This window comes from Podarcis cretensis (genome assembly GCF_951804945.1).
Source record: "Podarcis cretensis genome assembly, chromosome: Z".
Taxonomy (NCBI): domain Eukaryota; kingdom Metazoa; phylum Chordata; class Lepidosauria; order Squamata; family Lacertidae; genus Podarcis; species Podarcis cretensis.
The window spans coordinates 40,153,680-40,169,345 of record NC_137184.1 but is presented as its reverse complement, the minus strand read 5'-3'; the positions used below and the strand labels follow the sequence as shown (position 1 = coordinate 40,169,345).

The window sequence follows — 15,666 nt, the reverse complement described above, 5'->3', positions numbered from 1 at the left end:
GTCTTCATCCAGCAACATCTGAAGGGCCACAGCTTCTCCATGCTTGACAACAAGCCATAATGCATTTGCAAGTATTTTAAAACTCTTTGCTGTTTTAGTCCCAATAACATTTGGCATACAAATACAATGTAGACTGATCCCACGTGATGAAATCCACGTGTGCATCAAAAACTACAACAAAATGATATAAAATAGCTCAGTGAACACAATTCATTCAATGGATTCCAGAAATAATTACCAGGGAAAAGATGTTTCTATTTTTTGGGAGGGTTACTTTTTATTGAAAATTGACAACATTAGAAAGGTATCAAGCTCAACAGTGCTGGTTCTTTCGTGTGGGTCATGTAAATAGATACTGAGTGCAGCTGTCAAATCACAATTCTTGTTTGTAGAGAGACCAAAAACAAAAAATAGAGAGAAAAGACAAGAGAACAAGGTATTGGGAAACAGACCCCCATGCAGTGAACGTTCCAGAAAAGTTCCAAGAGTGCTCGGAAAATGCATTATTAAGGGCAGTTAACACTTGACTTGCATGATAACTTTTAAAGAAACAGATGACCAATTACAGACAAATTTCTCCACAACCTTGATATCGACAATAGAAAAGTCAGTTTGTAACCCAGAAGACATCTGGGAAGGGCTGAACTACGGGGATTAAATTAATCATGGTTAATAATACTTAAGTCTTTACTAAAATGCTTCCCCCTCCCCCAGTGTTCAGAAAACACTTCACATATTTTACCGTGGTAATCCTTACAACATTACTGCAAGGTGGGCAAGCTTGATTATTCTCAGACTGGAGGAGGGTGGACAGCTGAGGCTGGAAGAATAAGTAGTTTGCTTAAGGCTATCCTTGTAGTGAGAATGTATAAATGGTGTGCTTTCTGGCTCACAGTCCTTCCTCAGCCACTAGGGTCTGTGGAAACTTTAGTGGACCTTTTTTAATTAAAAAAAAAAAGTTAAATGAGAAATATTACTCAATCAACCTGATTATTATTTTTTTCCGAAATGGCAGAGGTTATCTATGACCCCAATGAAAAATATACTTCCCCCCAACCCCTCCCGCACTGTCCTTTGCTTCAGTGTTAAAATTAAATATTCCTCAAGAGGTAGCAAAGTCGCGTGTTTCTCTGTTTGCTGTTCATTGCATAAAACTTGTATTTTTAAAGTTTTTGTTTAGTTTTTAATCCAAGCAAACCAACGAATTAGCACATTTTTTTTCACAGATACTTATAAACCACCCATCATATTTATATTGAGGCAAAATAGAAAGGAAATACTTTGCTTTTAATAAAAAAAAAAAGAATCTGTCTCAGTGTCACTTGGCTACATCAATAATTTGCCTGCCACCTTTAGGTTGCTCCTCAAAGCTTTTAACTGATACACAGATGTTTGCCTTTCCAATATTCTCCCTGTCTTGCAGCGAAAACCACAAAACACCTCAGCTTTAAACACACCCCATGCACATCAGAAAAAAACGTGAAAACAAAACCAAGTCTTTCCAGATATCCAAAGACTTATTCATTCCTCCCCCTCCCAAACAGGATGGGAATTCCTAAACTCTTCCTCAAGTGGAAATCTTCTCCATCAGACATAGAGCAGCGGGTGGAGACAGATCAGAAAAAGCTAGAGAAAGAAAGCAAGAGAGAGAGAGGCGGGGGGGGGGAGAGAGAAAAAAACACAGATCATCAATTAAATGCAAGGAGGGGTGGAAGAAGCATTCAAAGAACAAGCAGAGAAAAAACAGATCCCACACACAATTAAATTGAGAGAGAGAGCAAGACGACAGATGAATGGATCAATGCTCGTGCTACCATTGGGGCCCCAGACAGAGCAGCATTGATACATCAGAAGAGTTCAAGCATGTTAAATATTTGGACACAATGCATGATACACCTTATAGTAGAGTTAGACTGTAAACACACTTTTAACAAAATGCATAGGAGCACAATAAAGTATATATGGAAAGAGAGGGTTTGCTTTTCAGTGCAGTGCAAACATTTACTGTATAGGATGGTTAATGCAACTTTCTCTTCCCAAGAGGCACCAATCAGATTCCTCTGAGGTGAAGCCTACAAGCAGGGGCATAAAGCCGAGTGCTCCACTGTTTCTTTGTCACTTTGTCCCGCTGCCACAGTCAGTGGCACCCTGCACTTGAACATGGATTCATAGAGGAAGACATCTCCATTCTGAAAGGATACCTGGCTTCTGCGGTTGCCTGACCTACCTCACAAGGCTGTCATGAGGGTAAAATGAGTAGGTTACTTTGAGCTCTTTTTGGAAGAAGAGATCGATATGTAACTAAAATCAACGGACACAGCCCTTGCTTGTTTTTGTGGAGCAGCAAAAGAGCACCCTCCTACAGCAGGGAAGAGGAACCTGTGGCCTTCAAGATTATGTGGGACTACAACTATCAGCCTGTACTGGCATGGGCAATTGTAAAAATAAAAATAGAAGTTGAAGTTCAACAATAAATATCTGGAATCTTCCCTAACCTTGGTTGTGACCCATGGATCAGGATTGGCCTACCTTCGACCCTGACTGTGGGGGTTGCATCACTTCTCAAGTCAGCCACTTGCAGCTGCAGGTTCATTTTTTGTTTTGTTTTGTTCCTCTAACCAGGGGAACAACTGATGCCGTTAAGAGTGCTCTCTTGATTTCAACCCTTCCATTCATCTGAATCACCAGAAAGAGGCCTCACCATGTCACAATCTGGGTCTTTTGTTAAGAGTTGCACCCTTCTGTTGCATTTAGATCTCCTAACAAATTTGAAGAATATCAAACGTATTTCAACAACTGGCTTAAGAGTAATAATGGTAACTTTGCAACTCCTGTGATTGGCCAATGAAGAAAGGAACCTTCTTTCAAATATTAATTGATATTCTAAGAGGTCATCTGCACATCCATACAGAACTTCTCTAAAATGCTTATTGTTCAAAATCTTGTGGAACTTCTGATCTTGCTAGGTGCTTGCCCCATAAATATATAGCTGTGTGTGAGCAACACACTTGTGTCTCTGAGTACACAGCAGTTGAGGATCACATCTCAATAAGCTAACCACACCAGGTTTTACCTTACCTGTTTTTCCAAGTGGTGGGACCAGCCAAATGTCCCCCAAAATATTGACACATATAATGACAATACCATTACTTTATATAAACAATGTTTAACTGTTCTCCCCATTCCAAACTTTAACTAAAGTTAGTGATGTTGTCCTGAAACAAGCAACCCACCAGTCAAAAACCAGCACTGTATTTTTGCTAGGAGAAATCAAAAGTCATTAAAACAACAGACCAAAGAACTACTATTTTGTTTGCCAGATGGAAAAGTTAAAGGAAATATATATATAAATTTAGCAGGCCCTTTAGCATGCCCTTCTCTTTTCCCCTTCCTCTTTACACATTCACCAACAGCAAACCCTGAAATAGCATGCTGAAGAAATGGCACAGGCTCCTCCACCATTCAGAAGACATCTCATGTGAATCATGACATTCACATGTACAGCTGATCACCGGTGCTCTTTATGGGGCTTTTCTTAACCCCCAGAAAAAGGGTATTGGCATAAGGGCTGTCTGAACAACTGGCTCCAATTTGCATGGAACACTCTCCTCCATTGGTGCAATGGAGGAGCTCTGGTGCCACCCAATCACCACATTAGTTCAGAGCTGGCCCCTGGCAAATGCATGAATTGGGGCTCAAGTCCCACAGTAAGGCAGGGCACGGGGTCTGGCAACACACTTGACTAATATGGGGGTAGCCAACCTTGTGCCTTCCAGATGCTTTGGACTGCAACCCCCCATCAGCTCCAGCCAGCACAATCAATGATCAGGGATGATGGAAGCTGGAGTCGAAAACATTTGGAAGATACTACATCCTAAGGACTTTTGTTAAGAACATAGGGGGGTCACCTGCTGGATTCAGACATTTACAAACAGGGCCTTTGCAACATCTTGACAACAGGACAAGGTCCAGCTGAGGTGTAACGAGTTAAATAAGCATAGTGTGGCATAACAAGGGCCTTGATCCATGCATACGAAGGCAAGGACAACCAAGGTTCACATTGGCAGACTTTGGGGGTGAGCCAAGACTAGCAGGTCATCCTGTGGATGATCGCAGGATGCAAAGGCCCCTGGTTTGATGGACAACGCTGCCTTTAAACAGAAGGCATTTTCTGACAGATGCAGGATATTGCCCCTTCCCTCTTCTTCAGACTCCAGTTCCCACAATTCCCCAAGCTGCCTTAGGCATGGCTTCTATTACTTGGTTTCCTCACCTTTGGAAAGAAGCACACTCGGGAGGCTTCTGAGTGTTCAAGGCAGTTTTCTGACATGGTCAGCCAGGAAAAACAGTAAGACACATTCCAGCAGGTCTGTTTACAAACATTTGTGCAGAATGTGGAGTTTCAGGGCTCATGTTTGGGGAAGCTTGGGGAAAGCCTCGCTTCAGAGATCTTAAGCTAATTTCTAATTTCAGTGGAATCAAGGACAGTATACTTTTGCAGGGGAGATGCTGGAATCCCTTCACACAGTTGTGGGGTTGCAGTAATTCTACAGTACTGGTGCTACTTCTTGGACCCAGCAAAGCCAGAGGCATTCCTTCAATCCCAGCATAGGCTAGAATGGATCTATTTGTAATGAGAAAAAAGAACTACCAAAACAGACAGTAGTCCTATGTTGGAGTATTTCATCTCTTGCAGCAAAAAAAGTTGCCCTGTGTATTGACATCACACTGCTATGAATTTTCCTGCCTTGCACTGCTGGCATATAAGGGTACAGCAGGGTGACGTTAGGGGAAAACCATACAGGCTCCATGGTAGAGCATAGCTTTTAATGCAAAAGGTCCCAGGTTCAGCTCCTAGTATATCTAGCTTGGAAGGTGATTGGCACAGCCTTTCTCTGACTCAGACTTACTAGCCTGAGCAAATAAGGAAGGGTACAACCTGGTACTGAAAAGACACTGAGATTTAGCACCATGTGTACCCTCCCTGTAGACAGGATTCCAAATACTGGGGTTGAGAAAGGAGCCACAATCAGAAAGGCCCTACCCTTTAGCTAACCTTTGATGGTGGGGCCCAAAGAAGGTCTTTAGAAGATAATCTTAATAGTCAGGTGGGTTCAAGTGGGAGTAGGTAGTCCTTGTGGTCCCTACCTGCAAGTTCTCTTTTCATTAGGGATGTGAAAAGTGTGGTCCACCAGAAGTTATTGAACTGCAACTCCCATCATTCCTAACCACTGGCCATTATGGCTGGGCTGATGGGAATGGGAGTCCAGCAACATCTGGAGGCTGCCCAGGTTCTCCATCCCTGTCCTACATGACTATGAGCAAAAGCAAGTTAGAGGACAATTGTGCATAGGGAATCCACCACTGCTGTATTACTGAGCCTGGAACAGCCTTGCATTTAAGCACTAGCCTGCTAGCCACAGGTGATAAGAAACTGCAATCAGATGAGTGGATGGCCTGGCAAAGAAAGGTAGAATACTTTTCCTTCACCACAGAGGCCAAGCCAGCTGCCAGAGGATGGAAGCTAGCCTCCAACATGCCAGTAAAAATGTGTTTTTTTAATAGGCTAGTACCTTTGGGCTGGGGGCTTATCAACAAGGGTGGTATCCTAAAAATTCCACAGTGTCTTCAAACTCTATAGTGTTACTTTACATGGTATACAAACACACACCATTATACAGTCAAAAACAAAATAAAAATAAATCAGATACTGATTAATGTAGAATATGCATCTAGATTAACACATTGGTGGAAGCTTCATGAGAAGACCATGGCTGAACGGAAGCGTATTAAATAAGTGAAGGTCCAATTCCAGCCCCATGTACTCAAGGGAAATTACTCAGTACACAGCCATGGGTTACTGTAAAAGAAGGGCAAAAGAACAAAAAACAAAAAAAAAGTATTAACCAGAATTATTGTACGAAAGAAGTTTATTCTTTTAAAAAAAAGTTTTCCATAAAAAATATAGACTGTAACAAAGCAACACAAAGATAGACATTTTGTTACATTTAAGGGGACCTCAAGATTTCAGTGCAAAGATTTCACTTCTAAATAAGTACTTTGTAATCCAAGACTAATACTCTGATTCTAAGTGTACATGTTTGTCTAGAAATCCAATTAAGGATAATGGGGTCGTGCATGCAAGTTTCCAGGAGAAGGGGACAGAAACACTGTAATCAGATTATAGTTTCTTTTAGCTGTTTGTCTCAGGGATAGGCAACTTTTGCATCCTGAGGTGGGGGGGGGGTATTCCTAAGGGAGAAAGCTAAGGGACACAAGTGTAATTTACTGCTAAAGGACCTCACCCTCCCTCACAAGTAGTCTGATTCCATTGCTGAAACTGAAACTGATGCCATCAAATAGAAACAGGTGCTCAGGCAGCTGGGGTTGCTACAAATCCAAAACAGAGATGAAATGCTGTCATGAAAGCTTCCTCACTTGTGCATTTAAGGAAGACAACCTGCTCTTTTTGGTGTTAAAGGTGACACATATGAGGTCACATCTACACTATCAACTTACATCAGTTGCATACCACCTAATCCAAAATGGCTTTCCCCTCCAAATACCTCTATTCCATATAGAACTATGGTTTCCAGGATTTATTTATTTTTGGGGGGGGGGAATTGAATATTAAGCCAGACCATAATTTTTTCTCAGTATTCTTATGCTATATTTTTCTGCTTCATTAGCTCATATTATATTTCTTTAAACTAGACAGATTTTAGTATTTCACCATTATCTGAACCCTTTGAACTCTCACTTTAAAAATGTAACTCTCCCCACCAAATTAAAGTGAAATACATGTAAAAGACTGCAGGCTCTGAAAAAACAAATCAGATTTCCTTTTCCCAAAGGGTGAAACTTCTAAACAAAACCTTCCAGTATAAAAATAAAGCTCTCAATAAATTTTAGTAAAAATGAAGTATATTTTTTTTAAATTGAACATATGGTTCTTTTCAACTTTTGGGAAGGAAAAATACTTACCATTTTCCAAACTAATCATAAAGCATGAGAATAAGTCACATTTCTATAATATAGTTGATGTTTAAGGCGAAATACTTAAATTTAATCAGATTTAAGGGGATAGTCCTGCAATACCAGATTTGAAGCAAGCTTTATTGAAATGAAAGGGTTGCCAGTGAACAGGTTTAGGATATAGTCTGACTTCGTATAAAGGGCCTCCCACGCCCCTAGAAATAAAGCTGTGGGAATTCTGTTCAGATAAAATAATTCTATCCAAACCATGCTTACTAAGAAGCTGAGTTCCACTGAATTCAGCAGGACTTCTAGGAAACATGTTATAAAAGGTAAAGGTAAAGGTACCCCTGCCCGTACGGGCCAGTCTTGACAGACTCTGGGGTTGTGCGCCCATCTCACTCAAGAGGCCAGGGGCCAGCGCTGTCCGGAGACACTTCCGGGTCACGTGGCCAGCGTGACGAAGCTGCTCTGGCGAGCCAGAGCCGCACACGGAAACGCCGTTTACCTTCCCGCTGGTAAGCGGTCCCTATTTATCTACTTGCACCCAGAGGTGCTTTCGAGCTGCTAGGTTGGCAGGCGCTGGGACCGAGCAGCGGGAGCGCACCCCGCCGCAGGGATTCGAACCGCCGACCTTTCGATCGGCAAGTCCTAGGCGCTGAGGCTTTAACCCACAGCGCCACCTGCGTCCCAAAAACATGTTATAGGATCAGTCTATTTACCTGGCCTAGTTCTCGATGTGAACAACAGGCCCAAGGACAGAACCTTGAAGCACCCCGCGGGTCACATTTTCCCAGGATGATGATGAACTCTTTGGGTTCCATCAGACAACCCGTTTAAAGTCATATGATACTGATTAAAATGTATAGTGCAGATGTGGACTCACATCCCTGAGGCTTTTTTTCATCAGGCCTTTGTGACAAGTTCTGCAACTGTCAAAATGCAGCTAAAAAGGTGAGGTGTGGGAGAAGGAATCTTTTGCACACAACCTTTTTTTTTTTTTTTTTTTGCCTTTCTTAGAGAGTCTGCAACAGGGCTCAGGCATTGCAGAACAAGTAGAAAGCAAACATGCTGCCCTATCATGCAGAAACACGCATCAATGCATTAATGAGATGCCGACAAAGAAAGGTCCTGCAAGCTTCGGACTAAGACAGAAAAGTACTCAGAGCCTTTCTTATCAGCTCCACAGAAGTGACTGCCAAAGGGTTCTTCACCAAAACAGCCTCTTTTTGTGTTTAGGAAAAAAGCAAAACAAAAGCAAAAAGGGGATGTGTGTGCAGTGGGTAGGAGATGGGCAGGTAGGTAAGAAATGCACTGCATGTTAATTCAAAATGCGGGGTGGTCGCTTCTGGAGCAAAAGAATAGGATCTACAGGAAACCTGAACTGAAAATGGAAAAAAAAGAAAAAGGATTAATGTTTATCTGGATTAAAAGGAAGTTAATAAAATATATATGGTTGTAACAGGGGTGGGCAACATACTGTACTTTGGCCACAGTGGAAACAAATAAGACATAGAGGTCGCTTGCATGGATATTACATGCAATTTGCTCATTATTACATCAACATGGTGAATTTCAATGATTGCTATATAAATTGTGATACTTCTGTTCTGAAACTGAACATGAATAATCTAAACAAGATTGTTTGTATGTTAAATAATTGTCTTTGGAAATAAAGAAACAGCTTCAATAACAGGCAGAAATCAACAGAAAAGAATGAATTTGAGTCAGTATTTAACTGCCTGGTTCCTGAGCCATTGAGCTCATAAATATTGACATCACATTGTCAAGTGGACTAGATATTTAAAACTGATGTTTAAATCTGGGGTTCCAAATATGCAAGCAAAATATATGCAACACCAAAGAATCTGGGTGCCCACATTTATGTAGCCTGTGGCTGTGCACTGCCCACCCCGGTCCCTCATTTACAGAAGGGAGGGGGGAAACACACACATCAATATGGTTTTTAATTTTACTTAAACATGCTTGAAGACACAGTAGCATGAATGCAGCCTTTGAGTTCTCAGCCGATTGCAGTGGGGTTGTTCACTTAGATGCAAATTGTTTATGCTCTGGCAAAAATGAGGAAGCCACGCAAGGCTTTTCAGGCCAAATCAATACTGGAAAGTGTTTTGTGAATCGTTGAACAGGATTTTTGGCTATTGCACTTGGCAAGGACAAATGCTCCCATTCAGAAAGGGCATGTTTGCAAATTGTCTTAGGAACAAAAGAAAGAAAGAAGAAGGCCTATTTGAGCCACTGACCAGCATGCCACAGTCTTGCATATGGCGGCCTGCCAAAAACAATCCAGAGCTAACAAGAACACACAATGTTTACTCCTGCTACTCTCCAACCCCTAGATAAGTTCTCAGGCCCCATATAAAACACTCCTATTGTTTGAGCTTATTTTTTCAAGTCTTGAAGACCAAACCATTGTTTTCCCATCTCACCACTTGCGTCCCTCCCTTTTGTTCTGCATGCTTATTGTTCAAGAGAAAGCACATTTAACCCAGAATAATTCCCATTCAAATTACATACCAGGCCAGACAGGGGAAACAAAACAAACAGCAGCACGAAGGCAGCTTAGATTCAAACAAGATGCCATACTGAACACGGGCACAGTTAAGAGTGCATGCTTCCTTGCTAGCAGATTGGCTGGCAGGAGGGTAAATTATTGTGGGACCCTAATGTTGACCTCTACCCAGCAACTAGTTGTGTTTTTTTAATGGGGTCACAACTCTGAAGCAGAGCAAGAAGGAAAAGGCAGGAAATGCTGGCTCCACTGATTGCTATATGGGCAAAAGGCTTATTAATGTGAAAAAGAGGAATGTTGAAATCCCCACCATCACCACACCACTGTACCTTAGGCTATGAAGAAGTCAAGCCAAGACAAAAAAATGTGTAAGTAACAGGAGTACATATAAGAACTTAAAAGATAGGTTTTGTGGCCAGTTCATGCTGGACAGGAGGGGATTAAAAAGCCCTTTGCTTCTTAGAAAAAAGTGGCAGAGACACATTATTATTATTATTATTATTATTATTATTATTATTATTATTATTTGTATATTGCCCTTCATCAGAAGATCTGAGGGCAGTTCATATAACTGGAGGGTGTGTATGTGCTGGGATTGCTGGATCGACTAGAGGCCAAACTGCTGGTTCAGATTACATTGTGTCTGTTTGCACAAAGTGCCCATTCGGATCCCACTGCAATGGCTATTTGATTTAGTCAAGCTTACCAGCACAACGTGCCCTCATGCACCATGCAGCAAACGGCAGGGTTAACTGTAAAAACAGCATACAAATGGCAACTAAGGAAGATGAAGGCAACTGAGTGCACCAAAAACGAAAATGAAAGTGGGGTGGTAGTGATCAGATCTTGATTTTACACTCTGTATTTTTTTAAAAGAAAAAAACCTGACATAAAAGCAACTTGCAGGGCTTGTTCATGATCTACATGTGTAAACTGCTCCAAATTTAAGATATGACAACTCGAGCAATGTTCAAATTAGGGGGAGGAATGATCCCTCTTAACTTCTGGCACCATTTAGAAGACTAAGAGGATAGATTTTGCCAGGCAGGGTTGGAGACTCTGTGGCCCTCCAGATGTTTCTGGACTCTTAACTTCCATCAGTCCCGGTCAGCATGGCCAGTGGTAAAGGAATGATGTGTACTGTAATCCATTAACATCCAGAGGGCCACAGGTTCCCCTCCTTTTTTTAAAAGGCTTCCTACCTTTGTCCCTGTGATTCAAGCACTGGAATGGAGCAACGTACCTAAGCCTAAAGTACTGAAGTTGAAGGCTAGATGATGAAGTGTTGCTCTATCCCTCCACGTCTGTGATGAAAGCCCTATGTGCCTGCCATTGGTGATGACGAGCGGCAACCAGTTTAATTTGATACAAAAGTGAAAATAAAGGATATTCCAAAAAGGTTAGGATCCCTGCCAATGGGGTGAGCTGATTAAGGTGTAGACACTGCTGCCCCATGGAATAATTAAAATGTGGCCTCTGTACAGCGGTCAGCATATAAAAACCAACTTGTTGTCAGGCGATTCCTGCCTGCTAGCACAGGCTGAGACTTGTGCTATAGGAATAGGTTTTCCTGATAGGCTTTCACTTGTCTAGCTTTTGCCAGCATGAAATCAAGGTGGGCCAAAGACTTGTGGGGCAGGGGAAACACTTTTAGCGACAACTGTTTGAGGTAGAACATTGTAGTCTCCCACCATACTGTCCCAAGCCCTTGCCTGTACTCAAGCCAGGGTCTGAGCCAAGGGCTTATAAAAGCCAAGGCAAGTGTGGTGGTGGGAGAAAATGATGAGGCAAAATGCCACCCAACTGAAAACCAACTTACTTCTTCCTCTCCTTGTCCCTTTTCAGAGTTTGCGAGCCTCCTGCCTGCTGGGCCTGAGACTGGAGTAATTCGGCCGCCGTCTTCCTCTGCTTAAATGCGTTGACTTCATCATCCAGGGATTTCTTCTTGTCCTCCACTTTCTTCTTTTCATCCTGGTGAAGCTTCTTCAGGCGGTCAAATTTCTCATGCAACTGGAATGGAAGCCCAGGGTAAAAATATGCATGAGTGCAAAAACAGGGAGCTGGGGGATAGATGCTTGGCGTAAGAGATTTCAAAGCTATGCTGCAGGGAGCCTTCAGGTTCCTCATAAACCTACCACAGGGATCCTCAAAAAGGAAATCAGTGATGATGTCCCTGAAAGACAGCTTGCCCACTGCTACTGCTTTCCCTACAGAATGCAAAGCTACAATGGAGTGCTGAGGGTATACTCTGCACAAGGCAACCACAAGACCTAGTAATTCTGCAACCAGTGCTATTCACGAAGAGTCTGTACACCCAAGAATATGCTCCCATAGCCAATGCACTGCTTGCAGGAGTTTGGAGAAGCAAGTCAATGCCTATGTTCACACATTGCAGTAAGCCATAAGCTGGGATATGGGATCTTTTGGGCCTGGTGGATCATATCATTATCTGGCCCCACCCCTGCAGGCCAACTTAGGCAGGTGGGCGAGAGGACAAACCCACCAATCAGCTGAGAGGTGCATTGTCCTGCCCACCGGTCAGTCCCTTTTGCTATGCTAAATGGCTGTTGGGTGGTTGGGAACCACAGCAGAAGAGACTTTGCCAACCCTATGCTCAACCAAGCACCAAGCAGAGGGCTGGCACAGCTGCTTTCTGCAGGGATTGGCTTCATGGCTGAGTTCTCCATGGAGAACTCAGTCATGCAGCCAATCCAGCAGTGTGAACACCTTTACTGTGATAGGCTGTGCAACTGAGACTCTGTTGGGCAGCCAATCCATACATGTTCCAGCCTGCTCCATAACTGATGTCACATATGGTATTAGGTGGCTTGTTTGGGAGAAATGGTTTTGTGGACCAAGCTGTAACCCATAGTGGGCCAAATTTGGCCCACAAGGCAGAGATTCCCCACTTCTGTCACAACCATGGCTTGCTCACTGTACACGAGTGAAGTCATGCCTGCTTTGCTGCTCTCAGCTCATACCAAGAGGAAACAAATCACAAACCCTAACTTAGTTACATCTGAACTAGGAATCATGGTTTGTTTCATCCCCAGCCAACCACAATCTGTAGCTGAGGATCGTTCTTAGATTACAGACTGTGATTTCTTGGGAGCAAAAGCACGTACCCCATGATCACAAGTTCAAACAAAATGCTATGACAGAGACCATGGTATGTTTCTTCCCAGTACAAGCCAGGAAAAGCAAAGCAGGTGGACAATGAGAAAGGGTTTTGTAGCAAGATCGAGAGGAAAATCAGGAGAAGATGCATGTAGTATTATGGGAATGTGAAAGGGTGAGCAAATAGCCCTGCTTTCGAAAATCAGAAAATATTCAACCCATTGAATACCTATTTCTTCCTATTGCTGCCACTGATATAGTGTTGATTTTTCCCTTTGCTTACTCTCTGCCCCCCTCCCCCACACAAACTAAATTAGACATAACTGAAGACACAACATATTTATAGGCAAGGAGTCTGCTGCTAGGTCCTTGCCTGGGAGACTCCCAAAACACTGGTTATATGGATAGGTTTTCAGCTGTTAACTTTAAAATACACAAGCTTGCTATGGTGTGGAAGTGAACCAACAAATGTGAGATGATAAAATAGTGCTAGTTTTATTACACCAATAAAAAAAATGTGATTGATATAGAATACATTTTATATTAATTTTGTTTGATTTGTATATTTTATAATAAAAAGAAAAATTTAGTACTAGTTAGCCTTGATTAATCTGCAGATATAAACCTCCCTGGTTACAGTTAACCTGAACAACACACACAGTTTAAGCCAAAAATCAGAGAACACAGTAAATAAAAGTTATCACGTTAACCTCTTTTTCAGCCTCTTTCAATTCCGCTTCTTTTTCCTTAACTCTCTGCACAAACATTTGCCGCATTTCCTCCTCCTTTTTCTGCAGCTCTCCCAGGAACTCATTCCTTTTGGCCTCATAGGTTTCTTGTAAACTAAGGTGACAGGATGGAGGTTGAGGAGATAAAAGAAACATTTCAGAGAGATACAGAACAGGGAAAGCAAAAGGATCAAATTTTGTTTCCCACTCACGCAACCAGAAACCTACTAATGCCGCGAGAGTCTACAAATATGCATTGCTGTGATAATGCTGAACTGTGTGAAACAGGACCTCAAATCTCAAAACGCCATGTCTTAGGTTTTTGTTAAAATTAAATGCTGCACATTTCTAGACTTCAAGGTTGAAAAGGGGGAACTTTAAAAACCTTTGGTAAACTGAGGCTGGTAAGTTTCTTCTCACTACAACAAACCTCCTTGTGACAAGAATGAAAAATCTTTCAATAATCAAATTCCCTCTGAGGGAATCTAAAATTCTGTGTTCAGAAAGTGAGGTTGAGTAACTCTGTTGACTATTTGCTGTGCACAATTTATTATCCTTCAATTGTTTGCAGCTTCAAATTATTTTAAGGTGTTTTTAAGATCGAGACAGCATAGATGGAAGAGATTTTAAGGGCGTGGAGAGATCAGAAACCATGCAAGGAATGGCACATGACACTGAAGCTTTTTTCTACACTGTCCATATATGTTTCCAAAAACTTCACTAAAGCCATGAGGACTAGAAACAAAATTTTCAAAAACATGACACGAAATTCTTTGAATGTCAAAATTTGTTACAGGACATGTGTTCCAGACACACACTACTAGACCCAAAATTTAGTGTTCCTCGCTGTGTTCCATGGCCAATTAACAAAGTGTTGGCACTGTTCATTTAATATTTTCTAAGTGGACAAGTGTTCCTTTCAAGTCATGTCTCACCAATGCCTAGTAATAATATTCTGGTGAAATACAGGCGTCCCCCCACTTAGGCGGGGGTTACGTTCCCAGATGCTGTGCGTATATGTGAAATAGCGTAAAGTGGGGAGGTCACTGTTGAGAGAGGCTGGGAAGTCTCTCTCTCTCTCAGCAAATCCCATCCATCACACCCACCTTCCCTGGGTGGCGATGCGCCCTTGCACATGCATGTGTGCGACCTGCCTGCCTCCAGTGACCGGAAGATTGAGCTAGAGGTCAGTGGGTTCAATGGGCCATTGGCTGGGTGGCTCCCGGTGCCCAATGCCACTGCAGGGCCTCTCAGCACTCTCCCTGTTAAGTCTTGGAAGCTGCTGGAGACAGTTTGTTTTTTATTTATTTCTCTGCCACCCCCCACCCAAGAAATAATGTTGCTGCTTGCTTTTGGGGCAGCAGCGATTGGAGGGCAGAGGGTGTCTCAGCTCCTGCCCAAGGAACAAAACTGATAAAAGAGAACAAGCAAAGGGATGGGCAGGTTGGGTAGAGAGTGATGGCTCTGCAGGACAAGGAAGAAGAAAGTCAAGGAGGATGAATGAGTGGGGGCATTGAGACACTCTGAGCAGCCATGCAAGCTGTCCCCCCCCCCCTCCCCACACTCTCCAGCTCTGTCCTGCTCTTTTCACACTGTTTAGGAACCATTTTCTGGTTCAAGTTATTTATTTATTTATTTATTTAGCCGCCGCCCGTAAACGCAGTTGCACACGAGTGGAATGGCCGTTAAGTGGGGGGATGCCTGTATACCTGAATGGCTTGCTGTCTGGATCAGTGTCCTTAAATCCCATTTCCTCCAGTTTACATCGCCGGTACAACTCGTAATGGCGCGTGTGTGTCTGTTCACGGAGATCCTCCATGTTGACACGGATCAACATCTCTCTTAGCTTCACAAAGTCACAGTGCGCTTCGTTTTCCACTGTTCATGGTAAAAAGAGGAAGGGCCACTTGAATGCAGGCGGCTCTAAGCATGTGTTACACAGAGTCCTCCGTAGTTAAGGAAACAAGAAGTTTGAACCTCCCCTTGAGGGAAAAAAGAACTGGCACAGTGAAGCCTATACAGTGCTCCCAAAAACCCCGAAACAAACAACAACCCCAAACCAGGAACTTGGAGAAAACATGGAAAGGTGGCAAAAGTTGGATGATAGAGGAACAGGGAGGAAATGGTATATAATGGCCGTAATATTTCAAAACATTCTTAGACATAAACAGATTATTACTCCAGAAAAGTCTACCCACCCACAGTAAACCCCAGAAAAGTTTTCTCTCTCAGTTCAGCTCTTACTGGCACTTATTTTCAGCAGTATTCACTATGGGTGTTCTCCATAGCATCACCTACATTAGCAGTACCCTG

The 15,666-nt window shown here is 42.6% G+C and overlaps 1 protein-coding gene across 6 annotated transcripts in view; it reads right to left on the bottom strand.

The window, feature by feature from the left end:
- Window positions 1–251: 251 nt before the first annotated feature.
- The window catches only part of SEPTIN6 (septin 6), a 48,710-nt gene continuing 33,295 nt past the window's right edge, over window positions 252–15,666 (bottom strand). For 2 of the 6 annotated variants that reach the window (XM_079962849.1, XM_079962848.1), the window contains exons 7-10: window positions 15,063–15,231; window positions 13,336–13,468; window positions 11,328–11,518; window positions 5,697–5,860 (exon numbers count right to left, since the gene is read on the bottom strand). In XM_079962849.1, the coding sequence (XP_079818975.1) occupies window positions 5,836–5,860; window positions 11,328–11,518; window positions 13,336–13,468; window positions 15,063–15,231 (518 nt within the window). In that variant the 3' untranslated portion in view covers window positions 5,697–5,835. Of the gene's footprint in view, window positions 1,627–5,696; window positions 5,861–7,675; window positions 8,360–10,214; window positions 10,261–10,751; window positions 10,835–11,327; window positions 11,519–13,335; window positions 13,469–15,062; window positions 15,232–15,666 lie in introns of those variants that run through there. The other 4 variants (XM_079962853.1, XM_079962852.1, XM_079962851.1 and 1 more) reach the window with 4 other exon arrangements.